Here is a 21178-nt window from a genome sequence, read left to right as displayed (position 1 = left end):
GCGTGTCTGTAAACAGCAATGCAGCCATGTCTGACAGGAGTGGATGGTGGAGGATTTGCATTTTACTATAAAGTCAGAAACAACATATCAATATTTACATGACAACAGGAGACTTGTATTAATTAACTTCTGACACCTGCAAGGCTGTTGGTAATGAGAAATGGAGCTGGTTAATCAAGATGACATTTGATCATTTCTGTGAAGGCTCACATCTGTGATACCCCCAGAGAACCCGTGATTCCTACCCCCCACATTTCTTCTTGCCCTGCACATTGCATCTGCACTCTTTTATTGGCAGAGAAACAAGTTTTGACATAAGTTATTTTTCTAAATACTTCTGGCTAAATTATTTTAAACTTTGGAGGTATTTTTTTTAAAAAGTGCCCATTACTGTGTGAGGAAATGCTTCTGTCTGTGAATGTGGCTTACGTGGGTGTCCCAAGGCAGAGTTCTGAGGGAGAAGGGATGAATTCTGTTGTTTTCTGAAGCCTATTTTGTATTTTTCTTGGAACTCAGAAACCTTGACTTCCTTAATGTTACTGGATCTTCCAAATGCAAGGATGTCCTTGCTTGATGTGTTTTCTTCAGCAGCAACACGTATACCTCAAGAGTTCAATGTGTAAAATTTATAAAGGAATTATAACCCTTATTTCTTGTCTCTTACTGCACAGTAAGAGCTCTGGCTTGACTGGGATTTAACCTGGATTTCAGTTCTTTTAGGAGAACTAATCTGAGAATGAAGAGCCCTTGCTTGTCCTTGTAATCACCAGAAAGCAAATTAGCAGCACACAGGCTTTAAGATACCAGTCAATACACTGACTCCTGTTTTTCAGTTCAGACAGGGTAAAGATTTGGCATAAGGATACACACAGACCAAACTGTCTTGTTCAGGTCTTATTTTAGAACCAATTCCCTGGATTTTTTTTTTGCTTTGAAATCAATTAGTCTAATGAAGCTCCAGCCAAGTAACACAAGGAGGGTCTGTTTTAACTGTGCTTGTTAAAATGAAACCTTTTGGTAGAGGTAGCCTGGCCCACTCCAGCTGTTGCTGTGGTTCTGAGGGTAAAGCTGATGTCATAAAACCTTATGCACTTTCTCTTTTACTGTACTCAGATAAAGATGAAAGTGACCAAACAAGTTCAAAGGCAGAGCCCATTTCTTCTCAGGACCTGGAACATGTTCCTGGTGCAGATGCAGCTGTGCAGGTAACGCTGCTGCCCCAGCAGTGCCCATGGCTCTCAGCTGATGTGGAGCAAGGCTGGCAGGGATGAGGATGAGCAAGCACCGCTGAGATCCCCTCCTGTGGGACGTGGGCTGGAAGCTGCTCTGCCTGGGGTCTGGAGGGAGGGGGTCAGAGTTAATGGTCAGGGTGAGTCTGCCCATCCAGTTCCCCACGAGCAGCCAGCAGGGTGGGAAGAAAAGGAGAGAAAGGATAGGGCTTAACTCATGAAAACACTTTGTCAAGTGCTGTAAGTGAGCCCTCCCTGTTATTGTTGCAGAAGGACGGAGCAGTGGCCCTTTCCCAGGCTGAAGTGCCAGTGGGTGATGTCAGCAGCACAGGCTCTAAAGGCTCAGCAGCACCTCTCCTGGAGACTGATGAGGAGGGGGATTTACACCCCGTGTACAGAGGAGACCCAAATGTCTTCTGTATCCGTCTGTTCTTTATCAATGAGAAGTATGAAACTAGGTAAGTGTAGAGGAAGAGTCACTGCTTTGCCGTTAATAACCATTGTCAAGGTTATGTTTTCAGGACAAATCAGAAAGTGACAGCACCTGCAATGGTTAGATGGGATTTTTTTGCTGACCTCTTTTTTGTCTCCTTCTTTGACTTTCAGTAATATTGTTTCAACCTCCTCTTGCAGCTTCCTGGCTCTGACAGATCTATGGGGGAAAATGTCGAGAATTAATTTTCGTTGGAAGAAATGTGGGAAAAGGCTGCTTCTTCCTTCTATGGAGATACTCATTCTGAATCTGGCTAGCTGCAAGAGGACCTACGTGTTACAGTAGTTCTCATCTCACTGCATGGGGCAATAAAGCTGTTCTTAGCTCTGCAGCTAAATGTTCCCATTCTAAACACTGTCTCCAGCCACTGAAAAAAATGATTTTATTTTCTGGAATTGTGTACAGTTGGGAGAGACAAAGGGATTTTCTCTTAACACAGTTGCTGCTACTGACCTTGCACTCTTAGATCCTGGTGGATTAGAATAAGGCTATAAATGGTGTTTAGACTTTTTTTTTTTCCAAAATTTCTCTCCATGCTTGAAGAGCAAACCTGTATTTGACCACATCATCAGAAACTTCTCCAGGAACTTTTTTCCCTTTTCAATCTTCCTTTTGTTAGAAAGGAAGATGCAGAATAGATGAAACAGCTGGGCATACCCAGGATCTTCCATACTTTAAAACCCATGTCATGTCTGCAGACATCAGGCATCAGGAGTAAGGATTTGATAGATAAGTTGAACATGTGTACTACAGTTAGAAAAAACATTTGTCTACTTGTAGTAGTAGTCATTGGTGAGTAGCCACTTCTGAACTCTCTGGCTTAAAGGATGTGTAAGAGTAAACTTCACTGAGAAGAAAAATGAGAATTCCTTGAAAATTGGTTCTATTTATTGAGCTGTTTCTTGATTAAGGAGGACACCTACCCAAGGGGATTGAACACTGAATCTGCTGCAAATGCAAATATCCAAAGTTACCAAAACAAAGCAAAGACATTGCCTTTTGTGTACATGTTTCCCAAGTGATATACCCAGTAACATAGCTGAAGTTTATTAAGAGCTAGTTTAATTAATGAAATGTAGGAAGTCAACCCAGAAGATCTGTGGTGCACTTAGAAACATTGACCAACTAATGTCTGATAACAATTGCACTGCAGAGAGGCTCTTCTGGAACAGTTGAGGGACAATCTAGTGTAAAAATTCAAGCAAGATAATTATTGCAGAATAAGAAAGCTTTATTCTAAAATATCAGAGGGGCTTGCTCTGGAATGACTCCATTATACTGAAACAGCAGTTCAGAGCTGTAATAGACATTTATCTAGGAAATAATCTGACTGTAGACTTCTTGAGTTCTCTGCTCATAGTTTCCTGCTTAGGATAAGGATCTGTCCCTTTTTTGCCCTGTTCTGAGCTCTGTGCTTTATTTGTTGTTTCTGTTCAAGACATTTCTCACTGCCTTTATCATTCAATGTTGTGCTCCCAGTCTTTTTTACCTGGAGATATCTGCAGAGCAGTATGGATTCCAAGATGGGTATCTGGAGGAGATAGCATTCCTGTCTGAAGGCTTTTCCTAAGATTACCTCATGCAGAGTTGAGGAATCTGTAGATCTTGGTGTTTTCGAACATTTTGCTTGTATGCTTGTCTGGCTTTGCTTGATTCACCTGCCTGTTCAAGAAGTATTAGCAAAGCAAATATCTGTAGAGGAGGGCATGAGGTGATACTGGCTGCAGCCTGGAGTCTTGTCCTGAGGGAGCTCCTGCTGGCCTTGCACTGCACAGACCCAGAAATAGCAGCTGCCTGAAGTTGTAGGTGTGATTGCATCTCAGCCCCGAGGGAAGTTTGCTCCTTGGGACTTGTTACCCCCTAAAGCTGCTGAATGTTTCCATCTCCTAAAACCCAGACCTGAGACGTGGCTTGTTAGTGCACTGAGAGTGAAATGTGAAGGAACTGAACTGCTGGCTTGTCTGTTGATATCTGATACTTTTCTAAGCCCCCTGAAAAATCTCCCACCTCAATTCTTGTGGTCCTTGCTGCCAACAAGGTCCTGGATACCAGAGAGAAAATTAAAACACAATATAGTTGCAATGGCATTTTCCTTTCCCCTGATTAGCTATTCTGTTGACTAGTCTTAGTTATGTATTATATAAGTGAATATATTATACCCCGATCCTGATCTGTACTTGCAGCTTTAAGTTTACATTCAAGCATAGATATTGCAATTAGGAATTATTTCTCTTTTAAGTAATATTATTAAAGAGGCAATTAAAGGGAGCTTAATTACAGTTCTGAAATGAGGAGAGGATTTATCAGTATTTATAGGTAATGTATATCTGTATGAATTTCTTCAAAAGATACATCTTGTGTGGTGGAAAAGTGTTTTATGAAACTTGAGCTTAACTGGGTTTTGAGCTCTTTGATATCCTTACACATGGGAGAAACAGCAGGGCTTTGGTGAGATTTCTTAGGTCTTTTTAAACTGAAATGTCACAATTTGCTGTCACCATGGAAAAGAGACTGGGATAGCTCTAAGTCAGTGGGTGAGAAGTGGAAAGAAGTGTTCAAAACCAATTCCAAGTATTGATGTTCCTGTTAGTCTGTCAGAGCACACTGGGCAGGTTTTCCTGAGTGCACAGTCACAGAGCCCTTGGTGCTGGCTGAAAATACTGTGGAACATAGCAACAACTGTTTGTAACCTGAAGTAATATTTGCTGTATACTAATGCTGCTGTGATAGGCCAGGAATGGCTTCTGAAGAGGCTGGAGTCAACAACACGAGATCTAATGTTTTGTTTGTTCCTCCCCCCTGCCCTTTTAGTGAGGAGCTTATGTGTTATGTCAAACATCCTGGTTATTCTTGTTAATAATGATGCTTTCAGCACTAGAAGTCAGAAATTGCTGTGCAGCATGCATCATCAGCAGTTGATTGTTGGTGATCTATTGGGATATTCTGATCTGCTCCGAATAAATGTTCCTGCACTTGTAGGGATGTCAATATGGCAGTGTATCAGATCATGCTGGTATGTGCTTTATTTGCCAATATTTGCTCTTGGTTGCAGGTCACTGGATTTTTTGCAGTATGCTTTCAGCGTTTTCCCAGTGAGTATAACAGAAGTTGGAATTGTTTTGTGTGGTGGGACAGCAGTGCAGCTGGCAGCCAGGGGATGTGGGTCTGCTGCTCCAGTCAGTCTGTCCCGGGTGTGCTGGGCCTGGTTACCCTGGGCTGAGCTGCTCCCCTCCTTGGCTGGGCTGCATGGAATGCTTACCTAAGTCCTCTGTTTGTCCTAGAATCCTGCAAAGGTTTGGGCTGGAAGGGAACTTGAAGATCATCTAGTTCTACCCCTGCCATAGGCAGGACACCTTCCACTAGACCAGGTTCCTCTGAGCCTTGTCCAACCTGGCCTTGGATACTTCCAGTAATGGAGCAGCCACAGCTGCTCTGGGCAACCTGTGCCAGAGACTTCCCACCCTCACAGGGAAGAATTTTTTCATACCATGTAATCTAAACCTACTCTTTGTCAGTGTGAAGGCATTTCCCTGGCACTGCGTGCTCTTGTAGTCTCCCTAGTTGATAAAACGCTTCAGATTTCTTTAAAACCATGGACAGATCCAGACTGTACCTAAATTAAAAACAAAATGAGCAAAATTTATTAAAGGAGATGGAGTTAACACCTATAAAAACAGTGGTATTAGGGAGATTCATAGTATTTGCCTACAGACTGAACAGTGGCACTGTGGATTCAGAGTGCAGTAGCTATTTCTTACTCATGCCCTGTGTGATCACTGTCTGAGGTAACAAAGTCCACTTTCTGAGACTTTGTTAATGCACACCAGAGTGTTGTAAAGTTATGTTACAAATAACTGCATGACAGTGTGCCTTAGAGATAGGCCCTGGGTACCAGAGACTGGTTTGGCCCTAAGAACCAGCACTCAGAAACACTGCTTACCACCAAAGCAATTTCCTAGAGAGAGCAGACTCAGGAAGCAGTTAAAATTTACATAGTTTATTCATCCAGCAATGTCAGTCTTTGAAATGAAGTGTTGTGATGGAATCACCAGACATAGTAAGGAAGATTCATCCCATAGTTTGCTTAAAACGAAGCCATTTCAGAGCTGTCAGTTCCTTGGTGGTGCCCAGGCAGAGCAGTGCTTGGAGGTGGGCAGTGTAAGCCCATGTTCTGGCCTTGGGTAAAGCTTAGAGAATGCTTTTACTGTCTGCCAATGTCTTTCAGGACAGAGACTTGTGTGTCATCCTGGTGCCACATCACGTGCCAGAGTTCCCTCTGCTCCAGAGCTTTGTTCGGGCTGTCCCTTCCTGCACGTCCAGGCTGGGTCGGGAGCTGTACGTGTTCCACCGGGCGGGATTGCTCACGTGAGTCGTGCTTTGGGACAGCCCTGCTGTGGGACACACCTGCCAGCCCCTGTAGGGCATGTCCTCTCAGGGACACCCAGGCACAGGGAGAGGATTCAGTTGGGATTTGTGGGTACAACGAGGGGAGTGAAGATGGACATCGGTACAGACCAGCAGCTCCAAGTTCCCTGGTTGTAGGCCAAGGCCAGCAGAGAAATGTGGTGCTGTGTTTGGCCTTGGGGATGCAGGTCAGGCTGTGTGACACTGGCACCTGATAGCCTGGTGTCGGCTTAATTCTTGGAAATATGCTATAGCTTTCTGAAGAGAACTGTAGTCATGTGTTTCTGGGACATACAGATCACAGCAGGAACGTCATTGAGTGTCTGTTCTATATAATTTCTATTTTACTTTTGGTGTTGAATATTTATTTTATGCCTTCACTTTCTGCAATGCTCTGGACACTTCTGTAGGGTGAGATATCAATGAACTGGAACACCAAACCTTTCTTGCTGTGACCTCTGTTACGTGCAATGAGTGCTTTACTTGTGTATTAAACCTATTCTGGCCCAAACACCAAGCTTAAATTGTGGCATAGTTAGAGATTTTCCTTTTTTTGGTTTTGGTCCTAATGTACCTAAATACACAGTGTGGTTTTAGCAAAATACTTCTAGGTTTAATTGTGTACCTGATCACCTTTGGTGGTACACAAGTACTTCATGCAGGAACTGGCCAGCCACTCTTGGACCTAGGCAGAAGCTTTTTGCTTCTGGGTCCTGAGTGAAAATCCAGCTGGCTGGAGAGAGAGCTGCTGGAGTAATTCCTGGTAATCTCAGGTCCAGCTGCTCAGTAATCCTCCAGCAGGGGTGGGAGTCATATGTCCTCTTGCAATTTTGGGCAAAATTCAAGTTGTTATCAAGGCTCTTTAAAAAAAAGTTACCATCCTGATTACATTGTGCATGTTCCAAATGACACCAGTCCTCTCATAAAAACAAAATAGGATCATCAGTAGCATTTTCCTAATCCACCTGCAGCTTTGCAGGAAAGTATGGCAAAATAGCTGCTCACTGAGGTTCAGGGTCAGAAAAGCTTTGGGAGAAACCAGAGTAAGCTTTTGGAAAGTTTCTGCAGAACAAAACCCACAGGGTGCAACAGCAGATACTCTCTTGGAAATAACCAAAATCTGTGAAAGTGGAAGATCAACACATTGTACTTGCACCTACGGCTTTCAAAAGCATGGAAGTGAAAAGGAAGTCACAGAAAATGGACTAAAAGAAAAACAGGGTAAGAGGAGGGGAATACGAAGACATGAAAGGGCAAAGTCAGAAGAGGCACAGGCACAAAATGAGCTCCTGATTAGCACAGGTAGTAAAAGGAATAAGAAAAAGTGTTAAGTACACAAAAAGCAAGAGTGCAGCAAATGGAACTGTGAGTCTGCTACTTAACAGTGCAGGAGAAAAAAATAACAGATGACAAGGCATAGGCTGAGGTTCTTAATGGGTACTTTGCCTCAATTTTCACTAAAAAGCATAATAATAATAATAGTGTCCTTGTCTCTGAGCAGTCAAAGGACTCGAGCATCTAGAATGAGTTAATTCATTGCTGGGAGAGAAACGAGTACAGACCTTGGATATCCTTCCTTCTCTTCCATACTCCCAGTGGAGCAGGTGGATCAGGCAGTTCCAACTTTTCCCATGTTCTGTTTTAGTCACGTTTGAGATGCAGGTCCCTGCAGGCGCAGCTGCCTCCTGGGCATGGCTGGGCTGAGGAGGGCACAATCCTGCTGTGGCAGAGTGAGCCGCAGTCCTCAGCACTGCTGGCTCTTGCAGTCAACAGGGGAAACGTGCCAGAGGCTGAGGAAACTCAGCTGATGCTTGCTTACAAGGCCAGCATTAGTTTGTAATTCAGTAATCAAATGTGTGCTTTTCAGCACTCAAAAATGGTCAGTGAATTCAGCTGTGAAATTTCTCATACCAGAATCTTGGTAGATTTGTGTTTTTTAAGGTGCAGTGCTATTCATTAAACCCATATTCCACAAGATATTCCACAAGATGCCTCTCAGTGTGACTGAGGCTGAAGAATAGCACATCCACTTTTAAATTGAAAGCGAGAAGAACGGGAATAAAGAAATTATACTACGTGAATCACAACTTTTTATCTGTGGGTGAAGGAACTCGTTTCTTGGAACTGAAGCTGTGGTTCAGCCTCTCAAACAGCACTCCACAAGTGTTGGTTGCATGAGCTGTGTGTAACCAGGAAGGGGTTGCTGCCTTTGAAAGACACTGGGAGAGCTCCTCAGCTCTGTAGACAGTCGGTGTGAAGTGAATTTTCTTCCTCACTAGTAGGTAGGATGTTTGCTAACAGTCTGTAAATGAGCCAAGTGCCAGGTCACTGCTGTCTGTAGGTAAGGTGTTCCATGTGTGGCACTGGCATTCTGGTACCACGTCACTGCTGTGTCAGTACTGACAGCCACTCCACGCTTAGCACAGGCACTGCAGTCATGGAAGTTTATCCTCATGTGTCACTGCTTGAGGCACCAATGCTTAAAGCAAAAATTAGTACTTTGTTCTCGAAGAAATTGATGTTCCTGCTTTACTTGGTACCATGACAGCTGGCTCCTTTTTATTTTTCTCTGTCCTTTTCTCATTTTTTCTTGCCTTTCCCTGTTTTTATCTTGCTCTTTTCCTCATATGCCACAGTGTTCAGCTACAGATTCCACGTTCATTTTATGGTTCTTAGCCTCCCTTTATTGCTGACTTTTACTCATTTGAAGACAGGTGATACCTGGGCTCATAGATTGGGCTGGGTGTTTAATAGCAGATAAAGCAGGATTCTGGAGTTGTCTCCAGTAGATGCTCTGATTTTTGCTATTACCGTGCAATAAATTCATATCTGCCTTTGGAACAAGTGTCATTTAGCAATCAGTTACAATTCCTGAACAGTGTGGTTGGTACTTGTCAAGGGTGTGTTGTCTTGAGTTTGACAATTGTCCTTATTTTGTCACAGAGTCAACTTTAATATTTTTTTTTTTGTCCTTTTTTAGGTCATTTAATGTAAGAAAAGCAACAACCAGTGACTTAGAGGGTGTCAAAATGCTTGTTGAAACTCTTAGCTTGAATGAAAAGATATGGAACGACTCAAAGATATTCACTGAGGCTCGCAGGGATCCAGTGAGTATTTGTTGCTAGCATGTGTTCAGTTCTGTCCTGAGATCAGGACTGAAGGCAGGGCTGAAGCAGTGGCTGAGCTTGCAGCACTCCTGCAGCAGCTGTAGCCAAGCTGAAGTGTCAGTGAGGAAAGGTCTGTGTGGTCCAGAGTCCAGCCACAACCTGGCTCAAACAGCACCCTGGTGGGGAGGGGGCTGCTTCAACTGAGAGGAGAGTGTTTTAACTGGGACTCTGTGGGGGAATACTGTTACCATTAGAAAGAGATTCTGCTGCAACAGGAAATGTGCATCTGTTGCCTTTACCTTGCAGGATGGGATGCCAGTGCAGGCTTTCGTAGCAGAAGTTTTGGATCAAATCGTTGGTGTTTCTGTCACTAGGGATGAAATGGTAAATTCACTTCGTGTTCCGTGAGCTCTGTGGTGCTTGGTCCTCACACTAATGTTGAGTTTTGTGCTTGGCACTGTACGTGTGCCTAACAAAGTGTCTAGTTTATGCCCACTGGATTATTTCTCTGCTCATAGATAATGATTGACATACAGATAAAAAAAAATGATCCTGTTACTTTCGAGGAGCTGCTGCCATGTCCTGGAAGTTTTCCTCCTGCACTTTTTTGTGCTTTAGCACAAAGGCATTCTGCCTCTAAATAGGTGTTTAATCACCTCTTTGCCTTCTACTTTCCAAGTCAATAAGCAGCTTTGTCACAAATCCTGCAAAGAGCAGTAATTCTTCTAGATTTGCTTTCATAACTTTTTTCCAACAGTGGAGTCTAAGTGATTGTGAATCATGCACTTGAAAACAAAAGCCTATTCCTTGCTGGAGTAAAAAAAGACAAGTAAACATTCTCCAAGTCTTACTTTTGTGGCATTCTTCTAGGACTGAAAAGGTGGATTTTAGGTTGTTCAGAGTTCTAATGCTGAGTTTTTACAATAGAACAGTCACTCCTGAGAGTAATTCTCTTGATTATATTAAGAGTTAAGAGGATAGATTGAGTGAATAAATGTGCAAAAATATCAGCTTATCACTTCAACAGGGAAGACTTGTTGGAGGGCATTTCTTACACAGCTCTGCTCTGTGGAATTCCTCTTTTCAGCTGGAGTTTGGTGAGAAGGACAGCCTGGGCTTCTGTGCCTTGAACACAGAAAAACAGGTGGGAGGTTTTTCCTTCCCCTTGAATGTCTGTTAACCTTTTTATCAGGCATTGTGGGGAAAGGGTTGGGTGTGCATTCTGTGTAAATAAGGGCAAGCTGTGAGGAGAGGTTTTGATACAATGAAAAGATTTTTGAGAAAAATCTGTTCAGTCAGTGCCCTTCAATTGAGGACATCTCTCAAAGACACTTGATTTCAGTGTTCAGGTGTCGTTCCTTGATGGATAGAAAGTGACTCATTGGTTGGTATTTGCTAAAATCCTGTCAAGGTAGCTGCTGACCACTGCTGACTCACAAATTCCTAATTTTCCAGGATATTGAGTATATTAGATCACATTACAACATTGAGGAATTCATTCATTTTAATCACCACCAGCAAGAGGAACATGGACATCTTTGCCACTTTGTCTTGAATCCTGCATTTCATCGCTATACAAAATATTTTCTAAAGGAGATTCTTCGCTTGGGTCACAAATCTTCTCTTTACTACCCTATTTATCCAGAATACGTGGAGGCCCAGGTAAGGAGAAAGTAATTTGTATTTCTTGTATCAAATGTTGCCACATTTTCTCGCTTTATTTTTTCTTTGCTTCCATGAACGACTGCATACAGGGATTTTCTTGTCAGTCTGCAGCAAACTGCACTTTTCTTCCTTCCTGACATATTCTGGACCCATGGACACAGCTCTTGCAAAGCAGGGCCAATCTGTGGTGTCCACCAGTGTCTTCAGGAAGTGTGGTGGGGAGCAGAGAGTGGAAGTGGCCTTGGTCTTAGCTCCTTTCCCAGCACAAGGGTCATGTAGCCTGAGTAAATGCAAGGGGATCATCCTAAACACCTCCAGGTGGCTCACAGAAACTCTTCCAAAGGGATTCAGGTACTCTAGACTGTGTTTCACCAAAAGTCAGTGGGACCTGGGCACCTCATTGGCTTTTGGAGGGGAGCTGGTGTTCCTGCAAGTGTCACGGCAGAACCGTAAGAACTGAACTTCCAATGGAGAAAATCCATTTCTGAGAAGAATGGAATTTAGAAACACTCGCATATGTGTTTTGTCATCAGTCTCATGTCAGAAAAGGGAACACAAGGTAGAGTTTCCAAGCCTGTGCAGCCATCTGAGGCTGCTGTCTGGCCCGGGCAATCACCTGGGCTGCTGGCAGCACGGATGGAAACACACAGTGCATCGCGAGGGCAGTTCACCTGTCGGTCGTACCTGCCTGGCTCGAGACAGATGGAATTTTTCCCTGGAGACTGATCTCCAGCTCTGGCTTCTGCCTGGCAGGCTGGACTTGGGCACCTGGTGTTTAGATGGTCACTGAGATGGGTTCTGTCCTTGGTGACCTGGGTGTTTTTGAAACCATCACTGGCTTTCACGTGTGAGCTCTTAACAGGTTAGACTTGGGTGCATTTGCAGAAGGATGTGTTTTCCTGTGCACTTTTGTGGAGTTCTAAGTGTTCCTGTGAGGAACCAAGGCTCTCAGATTCTGAAGAGGAACTCACAAAAATGCAGTTCACTGGCACTGGATGGAAGAGAAGCTCAGTCTTACTCTTACCAGTGGTTCCAGGTTTGACTGTTTCCAGGCTACCAGGCTAGAGTTACTCTAAGTTACTGTAGCTTATCTAATATTACTGTCTAATAAGTGGTAAGTATGATATTTTACAAAGTTCTCAACATAGTAATTCCAAGTTTTTAATATTTGTGGATGGAATGGTACTTGAGCGTAATTTAGTTTGCATTAATGTTCATTCTGTATTTCCTCTAATCCTGTTCTTCCCTTTCATGTTGTAAGTTGTGCCAGAGCCAGTCATGCTGTAATAGACAGATACAGCTATTTCTAATGATCCAGGCTGCTCAGATGAGCATTAGGGTTTTGTTCATTTCAAATTTCTGCCAGTTTATTAACATTTATCACTTGGATGAACCAGACATTTCAGTTGGTATAGAATTTCTATATAAATTCATCTCTGTTGCTTGCCAGGCGAGCAAAGGTTAGCAGTGAGCAGATAACACAGCTTAATGAGGTCAAATCAAGCTGATTCATGATCACTATGGAGAAAAATATCCTCCTGGGGAAAATACTTGTGCTGAAAAATCCCATAAACCAAACCACTTGTTTATCTGTCATTCCCACAGAGATAGTAATGTAATTACTCTCATAATTATCTTCATTAGTGTCAGGAATTATCTGCAATTCATTCCTCTGCTCTGAGTATGTTTGTTTATTTGCTGATTTTTGTCTCAGATTTAGCCAACAGAGCTAAGAATTGTGTGTTTGCGAAGGCGTGCAGCAGACATCTGTGATGCGCTGCTCTGACATTCTCTCTGCTGAAATATGGATCGCTGTCTTTCAGCTGCAGCGTCCCCGTGCCCATTCCCTGACATCTGCCCTTCATTACATGGCTCCCGTGCGGCCGAGACGACAGATTGTCTATCCTCTGCGAGAGCTTGGCGCGAGCGCTCCGTCGGAGCAGGTCTCCAAGGATCAGGTGGGTGACAGCGGCGGCAGCAGGCGGGAGGCACGGTGCCAGCTCCACAGGGCCTGGCAGATGGGCTGGCATTGCCCTCCCAGGGCTGCTCCTTAATTACAGCGGCCGCAGCCCGGCGCACGCGGCGCCCACCGGAGCAGAGCCCTTCCCGCTCCGTCACGGCCTCCAGCGCCTGGCCCGTGCTCTGCCTGCTGCTGAGCCCCTGCTCCTGCTGCCTTTGTTTAGGTGTCGAGCTCCACGAGTGGAGAAAAAACACTGTCGTGCTCTTGACTCTTTCTGTCCAGATTGCTGAAGTACATTTTATTTTTCAGTCCCAAAGTCAGGTTTCTTCCATGCATGAGATACCCTTAAAACACCAAGTGACTTAACAGCAAAGGAAAAGATTATTTTCACTAGCAAACGGTTTTACTCGCAAAGAACTGGTGCAGCCTGGAGGTTCTAAATGAAAAGTGTCTTAAAATTTCATTTTTAAAATAACTTACGCTCAATTTTCTTCCATTTTTTAACGTAACTAAAATTTGATGTGAAGGTGATTCCTCAAAAGAGTAACTAGTGAAGCTGAAATATTAGGAAAAACACTATTAGTGATGGATTCTCTCAGTAGGTAGTTGTAATTTCATGGAGAAACATAATTAGGGAGCTTTATGTCTGTCTGCTAACTTCCAGTTGGCTGAGATGGGCTTCCATATAATATTTTAGTGCTGTCCTTTTCTCAGTTAGTCAGTAGGTTTTGGCACCTAAAACTCTTAATTAGGCAGCAGCTGGCAAAGCGAAGTCCAGAACATGTCTGAGGCTGTTGGTCTGGCTTTGGCTTTGTTCAACAACAGCCTTCCCTGCACATGCACATCCCTGCCTTTCTTTTCTCTGCAGAATGAACTCTGATGCTTTTCTTTAAACTGCTTCTTCATCTTTAAAGTGATTGTGCTCTTCCTGAAAGAGCTCATCTTGGCATTTTTGTTGAAGCTGGAAAATCACAGGCTTCCTGTGTTTGAAAGATTTGCAAATCTTTTGTCTGCTTATGTTCTTCCTGAGGTGTTCTGAGCTTCTCTGTAGGTACTGGCATAATGGTTTGAAATCTCAGATTCAAATTTCTACTTAACAGAATGGGTGAAATTTTTGCTAAGAAGTTTTACTGGAAAAACCCCAGCTCAAGGCCAGCCGCTGTGTAAGTATCCATGCATCTGCCTCTGCATGAATTATAGATTTTTGACAGACTGTGCTCTATCAGAATGGACATCTGGCACTAAGTGCTGCATGGTAACTTGAGGATAAAGCTAGTCTGCTGCTGCTGCTGGCTTCTCTGAAATACCAAGAACTTGAAACCATGTAAAGCTAAATTGACTCTTGTGTTGCGTGAAAGCAGCGACCTTTGGCCAGCATACGTTGGGAAGCTGTGTAACACAAGGAGCAGCCTGCCACGGGGAGCTGAGTGTACTCCTGAGTAAAGAGGTGCTGCTGCTTTTAGACTTTGGGCACTTGCCCTCACTCTGCTCAGGTGCCTTGAAAAGGAAGATTGATCCTCATCAACAATCTGGTACTACCCTGCCAAATCTTGTCGTGATGTTACAAATAAACTGAGGTGTATTTTATAAATTAATATGACCAAGTTTCAGTATTATATATTATCTTTCTGCCTTTTTGTAGTGATTAAAAGGCTTCTCAGACCTTCTGTAAACAGTAAGGTGCAATCTGTGAGGCAGAGGACAACCTGTCCCACCAAGGAGATAAATGTGCTAGCTCTGCAGAATGGAAAGGCTGAGAACTGTCACCTTATGAAATACAGTGACTCAAAGTGAAACACATTTTGGTTGTAGAAGGTGCTGAAGGACTGGGAAGTGAAGGAAAAAGGACATGGGAGAACAATGTTGTGAGGAAAGTGTGGAGAAGAGAGGGAGAAAGGTGAAAGGCAGCAAAGAGTCTGGAGTAGGAATTAGTGGGAAGATGTCTGAGGCCAGCACCTGCAGAGGAGTAAGGAGAAAATGTCTCCTATCATCTTTGTTTTGGTGGTTTTAAACAAGATCAGGGCAGGATCTTGTAAGATGTTTAGATTGGGCAAGCAGGGATTCCAAGCATTTGAGACCATTCTTCATTTCTTTATCCCATGTCTCCCTGCTCACCAAGCTGGTTTCAACAGAGGGGGCTTTGCCCTCTCCTGTTTGGAAGCAGCTCCTCCAGAGGTGAATCCGTGCCCGCTTTGTTCCCGTGAGCTGGAGGGCACCTTATCACTGTGATTGCTGCTTTGGAGTGCTCTGCAGTAGTGGCAGGATTTGTCACATGAACTACCAGATGAGGATTGTAAATGCAAGTTGATTTCAGAAATGTAAAATTTTTGCTGATTGCCTGCTCTAATTGCTTGCTTGAGTATCTGTTGCTTGTAATTGAGATAATTGTGGTGGTATTCTTGCTTTGATACCCACAAGATGCCCCTTGATATCTAGTAATCAACAAATCAACATCTGCCTCTCATCTATTGCTTTTTCAGCTGCTTTCCTCTTATTCCAGCCCTTCTGGAGCTCTTGCTCCCCTTTTCTAGCTGCAGAGTGTGTTTTTTCCAAGGAAGAGCTTGGGGCTGAGCGGCTCAGCCGTTCTGTGGGGGCACAGCTCCTGGTTTGTGTGTGGATGTCTGTGGGCTGTCAGCGTCTCCGTATCTCAGCGAGTGCGGGTGGGAGCCCTGGGGCTCCTTCAGTCTGTGTCTCCCCAGAACATTCCAGCCTACTTAGAGCATGAAGGGAATTCACCCATAGATACAGACCCAGGGCACGCAAGGAGGCTTTCCAGCTTTCTTCTTCCAAAGGCAGAAGAGAAACGGGCAATCTAAACCACAGAAGCTTTGCTCTCAGCTAATTCCTGAGCACTGTTGGTCCAGATGGATCTCATCTGTGCTGGAGAGGTGCTTTTCCTGCAGGTCTGCATCAGCTGTTACAGACAGATGAACACAATGTGTGGTAACTTGTTGTTGTTGTCCCTCTGTCAACTCTCTCTGTTTTTCTGTGGTGTCAGGAAAAAGCACCAAAGGGGAAGTGCCATGGGATGCCCTCGCATGGATTCCTGGCCTGCTCCCTCCCGTCTCGTGCAGGGAGCATGAGCTGTGTCTCATGGTTTAAAGGGAGCACAGATCCTTCCTCCTGTGGGCTCTCTGGCAGCTGGAGAAAGGTGCTCTTAAACTCCAGGAGCTCCCCCTATAACCCCACAGCCAGCTGTTACCTGTGTGGCCATTTACCTGCAGTTCTCTGCTTGCCCTGTTCTCTCCAGGCCCTTGTGGCATTTCCCCTGGTTCAGTCTTGTTTCTGGGTTGAGACAGGCTTTTGGTGAGTGTCCTGGCTTATTGCTAAAATTACTGTGACTCCAGAGAATTACAGAGCTTACGAGTTCTCCCTGCTCCTCCCCTATTTGCCATCCTTTTCATGAATGCTTTGCCATAGGTTTTAAGGCCATCACATGTTTTCTCACTTGTTCTCTTAAATCACAGCTCTGTGCTGCTTCATCTTTGCCTCAGAAACCCTGTGGCTCCACTTCCCAAAGGGCTGTAAATTCTTCCTTGCTTTTTCTTCTGCTTTGAGATTGGAAATACATTTTGCTTCTGATTTTGTGTGTCCGTTCCTACCAAAGTCTCTGCTGAAGAGATTTGGATAAATTGGGTAAGACTGGAGTGAGAAGGCACAAAGCAGGAGATGTTAAGCTTGCCTCCCATTAAGTCTCCCACTGCAGCCCTCTGGAATGGCACAGTTGTTGATTTGCATCTGTTGCTGAGGTGTCCAGACTTTGGGATGCCTGTTGAGCAGCAGCTGTGGCAGAGGTGCCGTGTCTTGGCTCAGAATTGCAGTGGCCACACGTCTGCCACCCTGGGGTTCAGGGCACAGACCTGATCAAACCCTGTACAGCTGTGCCAAAGCAAAAGGAAATCTCTCATTTCTGTATTCTGGATCAGCAACCGGTGCTGAAGCGCCAACTGGCAGGAGATTCAAAGATCCAAACTCTTAATTCCCTCAGCGTTAGAACAGATCAGATTATTATTCTGGTTTGCACATCTGTCAGTCATTGCAGTCATGTTACACGAAAAACAGTCGGTTACAACAGAATCCTGAATATCTTATCAAGTGCTGCTGGCCTTCACGGTGCATGTCATTATTGGTGGAGTAGAAAACTACAGATAATGAAATAATTTTTAATTATTTCTTCATAAATAAACAATTTATAAACTTGTTTGCTTTCTCACCATCTGGGAGCATTCTGTTCTCCATCTGCTTCATGTAATTATCAATGGTAAGGGAAGAATAGGTGATATAATTAACAAGAATAACTGATCCACGATGAAGAACAAAAATGTCACACATCTGTTGAATTATTTCCTTGTTTTTGCCCTTTTATTATTATTCATGCTATTGGTTTTATTACATTTTTATTTCATGGCTGCATTCAAGCTGTCAGGCTTTATTGCACAGTTTAGAATTGTTTTTTCTGCTCCAGCTCATAAAGAGACAGAACAGTTGCAGAAGCCCATGAAGTGTTGTATAAATTTAGTAAGTACAGTGTGAGGTTGAAATAGAAAATGGAGGCCAAGGCACTGCAAACTCAACAGTTTCCAGTGCAGTGTGGAGGTATTTTTGTGTGTTTGTCTGACTCCATGATGATGCTGATGGTAAAGGCTATGAATAAACAGCCAGAGGGCAGTTAAAAATCGTAATTAAAATAAGAACATGAGAAGAAAACACATCCTTGCTTTTTGATTCAACTTAGAACTTGTTCTATTGCAGTGTATATTCACAACTACATACTCAAATAACTTGTGAATGTAGGAGCCATCCTGGATGATTCTCTATTCTGTGAGCTTTTTATGTCCACTATAAAACTGCAGTACTTTAAAAGAGTACAGGCTTTACCTTGACCCGTGCAGGCAGAGGAGCAGAAAGGACTCAGAACTGATGGACTGACTGTAAACAGCACCTCACTGTCCAGACCCAGCCGCTCCACAGGCTACAGCCTGGAAATTTTAGCTCAGTTGTAATAAAAACAAGGACTTAAATTTTCAAACATGGGCAAGAGGCTGGTCACAGGGGCTGCCCCAGAACAATCTTTGCTTCTGACTGCAGCTGAGAGTGCAGACTGCATGGTGTGTCACCTTGTCCGCAGAGAATTGTCAGGAATGTGGAGAGGGAGAGGGACAAGTGCTGTGGAGCACCAGAGCCTCTGCTTTGGAGCGTGTGCCCATCCTGGACAGTGACTGTTCCCCTCCTGGTGTGCAGGAATGCCCACAGGAACAGCCAGCTCTGCTCCTGGAGCTGCTTCTGGAACAGCCTCGAGTCACTCAGGGGAAGGGGTTACTGCTGTTTTACCCTCTCACTGTCTGCCTTGCAGCCAGGTGTGTACCTGTAGCAATTCAAGGTTTATTCCGTCAGTTTCAGTTCTATTTATGTTCAGTTGAAGCACTGGAAGGTATTGAATTTGGCTAAAATATGGGAGGTTTTTCAGGCTTTGGGGTTTATTTTCATCATTAGGCCTCTACTAAGAGAGAGCAATTACATCAGAGAGCCAAGGGAGGATGGGCAAGAGAGCTCCCCACATTTTAAAAATACCCAACCCCATGTATCAAAGTTAAAATGGCAGAGTTCCTTCATGTTACAGCTTGTGTGTGGAATTACAAACAAAGGCTTGGTGTGGATAGTTTTCACTTAACCAGGGGAGTAGTATTAATTTTTAAAGCAGTAACTGTTGCTTAAGATGCTCATGTGCTCGAGTAATGAATTTTTAATGCTTTTGTAGTATGTGCATGGATGAAAATCCATTATTTATTGTTCTTGCCCTTGGCTGGTGAAGGTGATGGTTTTATGGCACCAGCAGACACACAAACAGGCGTTCTGAAGTGAGGCTGATAACAAATTTCCTCACTGTAAATGTCAGTGGGGTTTGTGCAATGCTGCCATTACATTTTGTTTGGAAGGCTGAGTGTCACACCGTTGTGGGAGGCACCAGATGGCATCATTAACAGGAATGTTTACCACTTATGTGCATGTGTGAAATTAAAAGTAAGATGACCTATCTTTGTTTTGAAAGCGTGGTGTCAGTGCTGTACAGGTGTTAATGATATTTGCAGTAAACTGAAATAGGCACTTCTGCTTACAAACAGGTCAGACTTGGCTCAAAGCTTTTCCAAAGCCATTTGGTAGATTGGTAACTCCAGCTTGTAAGGAGTGAACAGATATTTTTGCTACAGAAAAGTAATATTTGCTGTTATAAAATGGAGAATGATGTCTGCTTTCACTAGAACACAATTCTTTGACCCTACAAATCAATTTCCCCTTGTATCCTGGATGATTATTTGTTATCTCACGTTCATTATTTTCAGTATAAAATGTAGTGATTATTATTATATTTTTTCAAGATTTTAACTTTATACCTGTGTGATGTTTTCCAGTGGGTTGGGTGTGTTTGGATGGCTGTCTCTGTCACTTTATACCTCTGTGACGTTTTCCAGTGGGTTGGGTGTGTTTGGATGGCTGTCTCTGTCACTTTATACCTGTGTGATGTTTTCCAGTGGGTTGGGTGTGTTTGGATGGCTGTCTCTGTCACTTTATACCTGTGTGATGTTTTCCAGTGGCTTGGGTGTGTTTGGATGGCTGTCTCTGTCACTTTATACCTGTGTGATGTTTTCCAGTGGGTTGGGTGTGTTTGGATGGCTGTCTCTGTCACTTTATACCTGTGTGACGTTTTCCAGTGGGTTGGGTGTGTTTGGATGGCTGTCTCTGTCACTTTATACCTGTGTGATGTTTTCCAGTGGCTTGGGTGTGTTTGGATGGCTGTCTCTGTCACCCTGAGTCTGTGGCTGAGGTGCCTGTGCCTGCTGCTGGTGGGTGCCCAGAGACCTGTGCCTGCTCTCCTGTGCTCGGACCAGGGGCTCCTTTCCCTGTGCTCCTCTCTCACAGGGATGTGGAGTTTATGGGCTCAGTCCCTGGCCAAAGCACAGTTTGTATTTGCTGCTCTCTCCTCCTGCCCAGAAGAATAAGCCATGGCCAGATGACCTGGGCAGCAGTGACTGCTGTCAGAGACTAGAGCCAGCCATGTGCCTTACCCCCTTGCCAGCTTGAATGCTTTGATCGAGTTCCTGTGCCTTCCTGTCCTTCCTTTTCTTCCCAGAAAAACGGGGGAGAGCTGAGCTGTCTGCAAGTGGCACCATTCAGAGTTCATTTCTCTGGCCTTTGAAACAGAGCAGCCAGCAATTGCCAGGTCCGTACATGAGTGTGAACTGCTCGGCCCTCTCTGGGCTGGGGATCCAAATGTCAGTGCTCAGAGGGAAAAAGAGCAGCTTTTTACCATGGTAACAGAGGAAATTAAATAGATGTGTCCGTGCTCTGCGCTCTTCTGCTGCTGGTTGGAGTTAAACAAGAAATGCCTGGTTTCGTACGGAGCCATAGGGACTGGCATCCAATTGCTTGTGAATATAGAGGTGACTTTTTCTAGCAGCTGAAGATCAGCATTTACCCACGTAGGCATAATAATGGTGTAATGATACTGACTTCATTCATAAAAACCTTGGGGAACTGTGGATGAAAATATTCGGTAAAGGTGAGGTATTATCTGTCCGAGCCACAGTTCCCAAAGAAGGGTTCTTTGACAAAGACAAAACAATTAAGGCTGCACTCTTCATCACTGTTTCTTTTTCTGTTTTCTTTTCCTTCTGTTTCTGGTGTTTGTATGAATCTGTGAATGCTTGGAAACAGCTTTTGAAAACATGTTTGCAGAGATTTCTAATGAGGCTTTTTGGAATGCAGCTAGTATTTAGAAAACAATTCCTAATGCAGGCTGAAAAAGCGTGCATTTTCCAATCGGTTTTGTTCATATCACCTTGGTAAACATTGATGTTTCTTTTTTTAACTTGTGGTTCAAATGGAGCTTGAAATTAAAATAGCTGTGTTTGCTCACCTCCTTGTTTGCCTGCCACTGTCGCTGAGCTCAGCACTCCTCTCCTAACAGGTTTGTTAATTGCTGTCACTGCTTCTGATGGTTTTTGCAGTAACAGTTCAGGTGGTGTAACTATCTGCTGGGCTTTCTCACTAACAAACGCTGAAGTGAAACAAAAGCATTGCAGGCAGATGTAGAATCCCACAGGCCAGGGCTGGCAGGGCCCCTCCAAGGAGGTGGTGAGGGATCAGTGAAGATGCCAAGAGCACAAAGGAGGCTGCCCTGTGTTTGCCATGCAGTGCCCCAGCAGCCCTCCTGAACATGGGCCACTGCCAGCTGCTTGAACTGCAGCCAACACTTCCCTGAGCTGTCCCGAGCAGTGCTCAGGGTCTAATAAAGTCTAAGTTCAGTGGTAACTTGGTGGCC

At 44.1% G+C, this 21178-nt stretch overlaps 1 protein-coding gene across 1 annotated transcript in view; it reads left to right on the top strand.

The window, feature by feature from the left end:
* CFAP61 (cilia and flagella associated protein 61) overlaps nt 1-21178 on the top strand; it is a 91982-nt gene that overhangs the window by 16298 nt on the left and 54506 nt on the right. Inside the window, exons 9-16 of the mRNA XM_058834905.1 lie at nt 1114-1205; nt 1500-1687; nt 4775-4814; nt 5948-6087; nt 9107-9233; nt 9540-9617; nt 10689-10895; nt 12722-12856. Coding sequence (XP_058690888.1) covers nt 1114-1205; nt 1500-1687; nt 4775-4814; nt 5948-6087; nt 9107-9233; nt 9540-9617; nt 10689-10895; nt 12722-12856 — 1007 coding nt within the window. The remainder of the gene's footprint in view (nt 1-1113; nt 1206-1499; nt 1688-4774; nt 4815-5947; nt 6088-9106; nt 9234-9539; nt 9618-10688; nt 10896-12721; nt 12857-21178) is intronic.

The sequence above is a fragment of the Poecile atricapillus genome, chromosome 3, assembly GCF_030490865.1.
Source record: "Poecile atricapillus isolate bPoeAtr1 chromosome 3, bPoeAtr1.hap1, whole genome shotgun sequence".
Taxonomy (NCBI): Eukaryota; Metazoa; Chordata; class Aves; order Passeriformes; family Paridae; genus Poecile; species Poecile atricapillus.
Note: the sequence above shows the minus strand (reverse complement) of the source record. Positions and strands in the feature narration are given on the sequence as shown.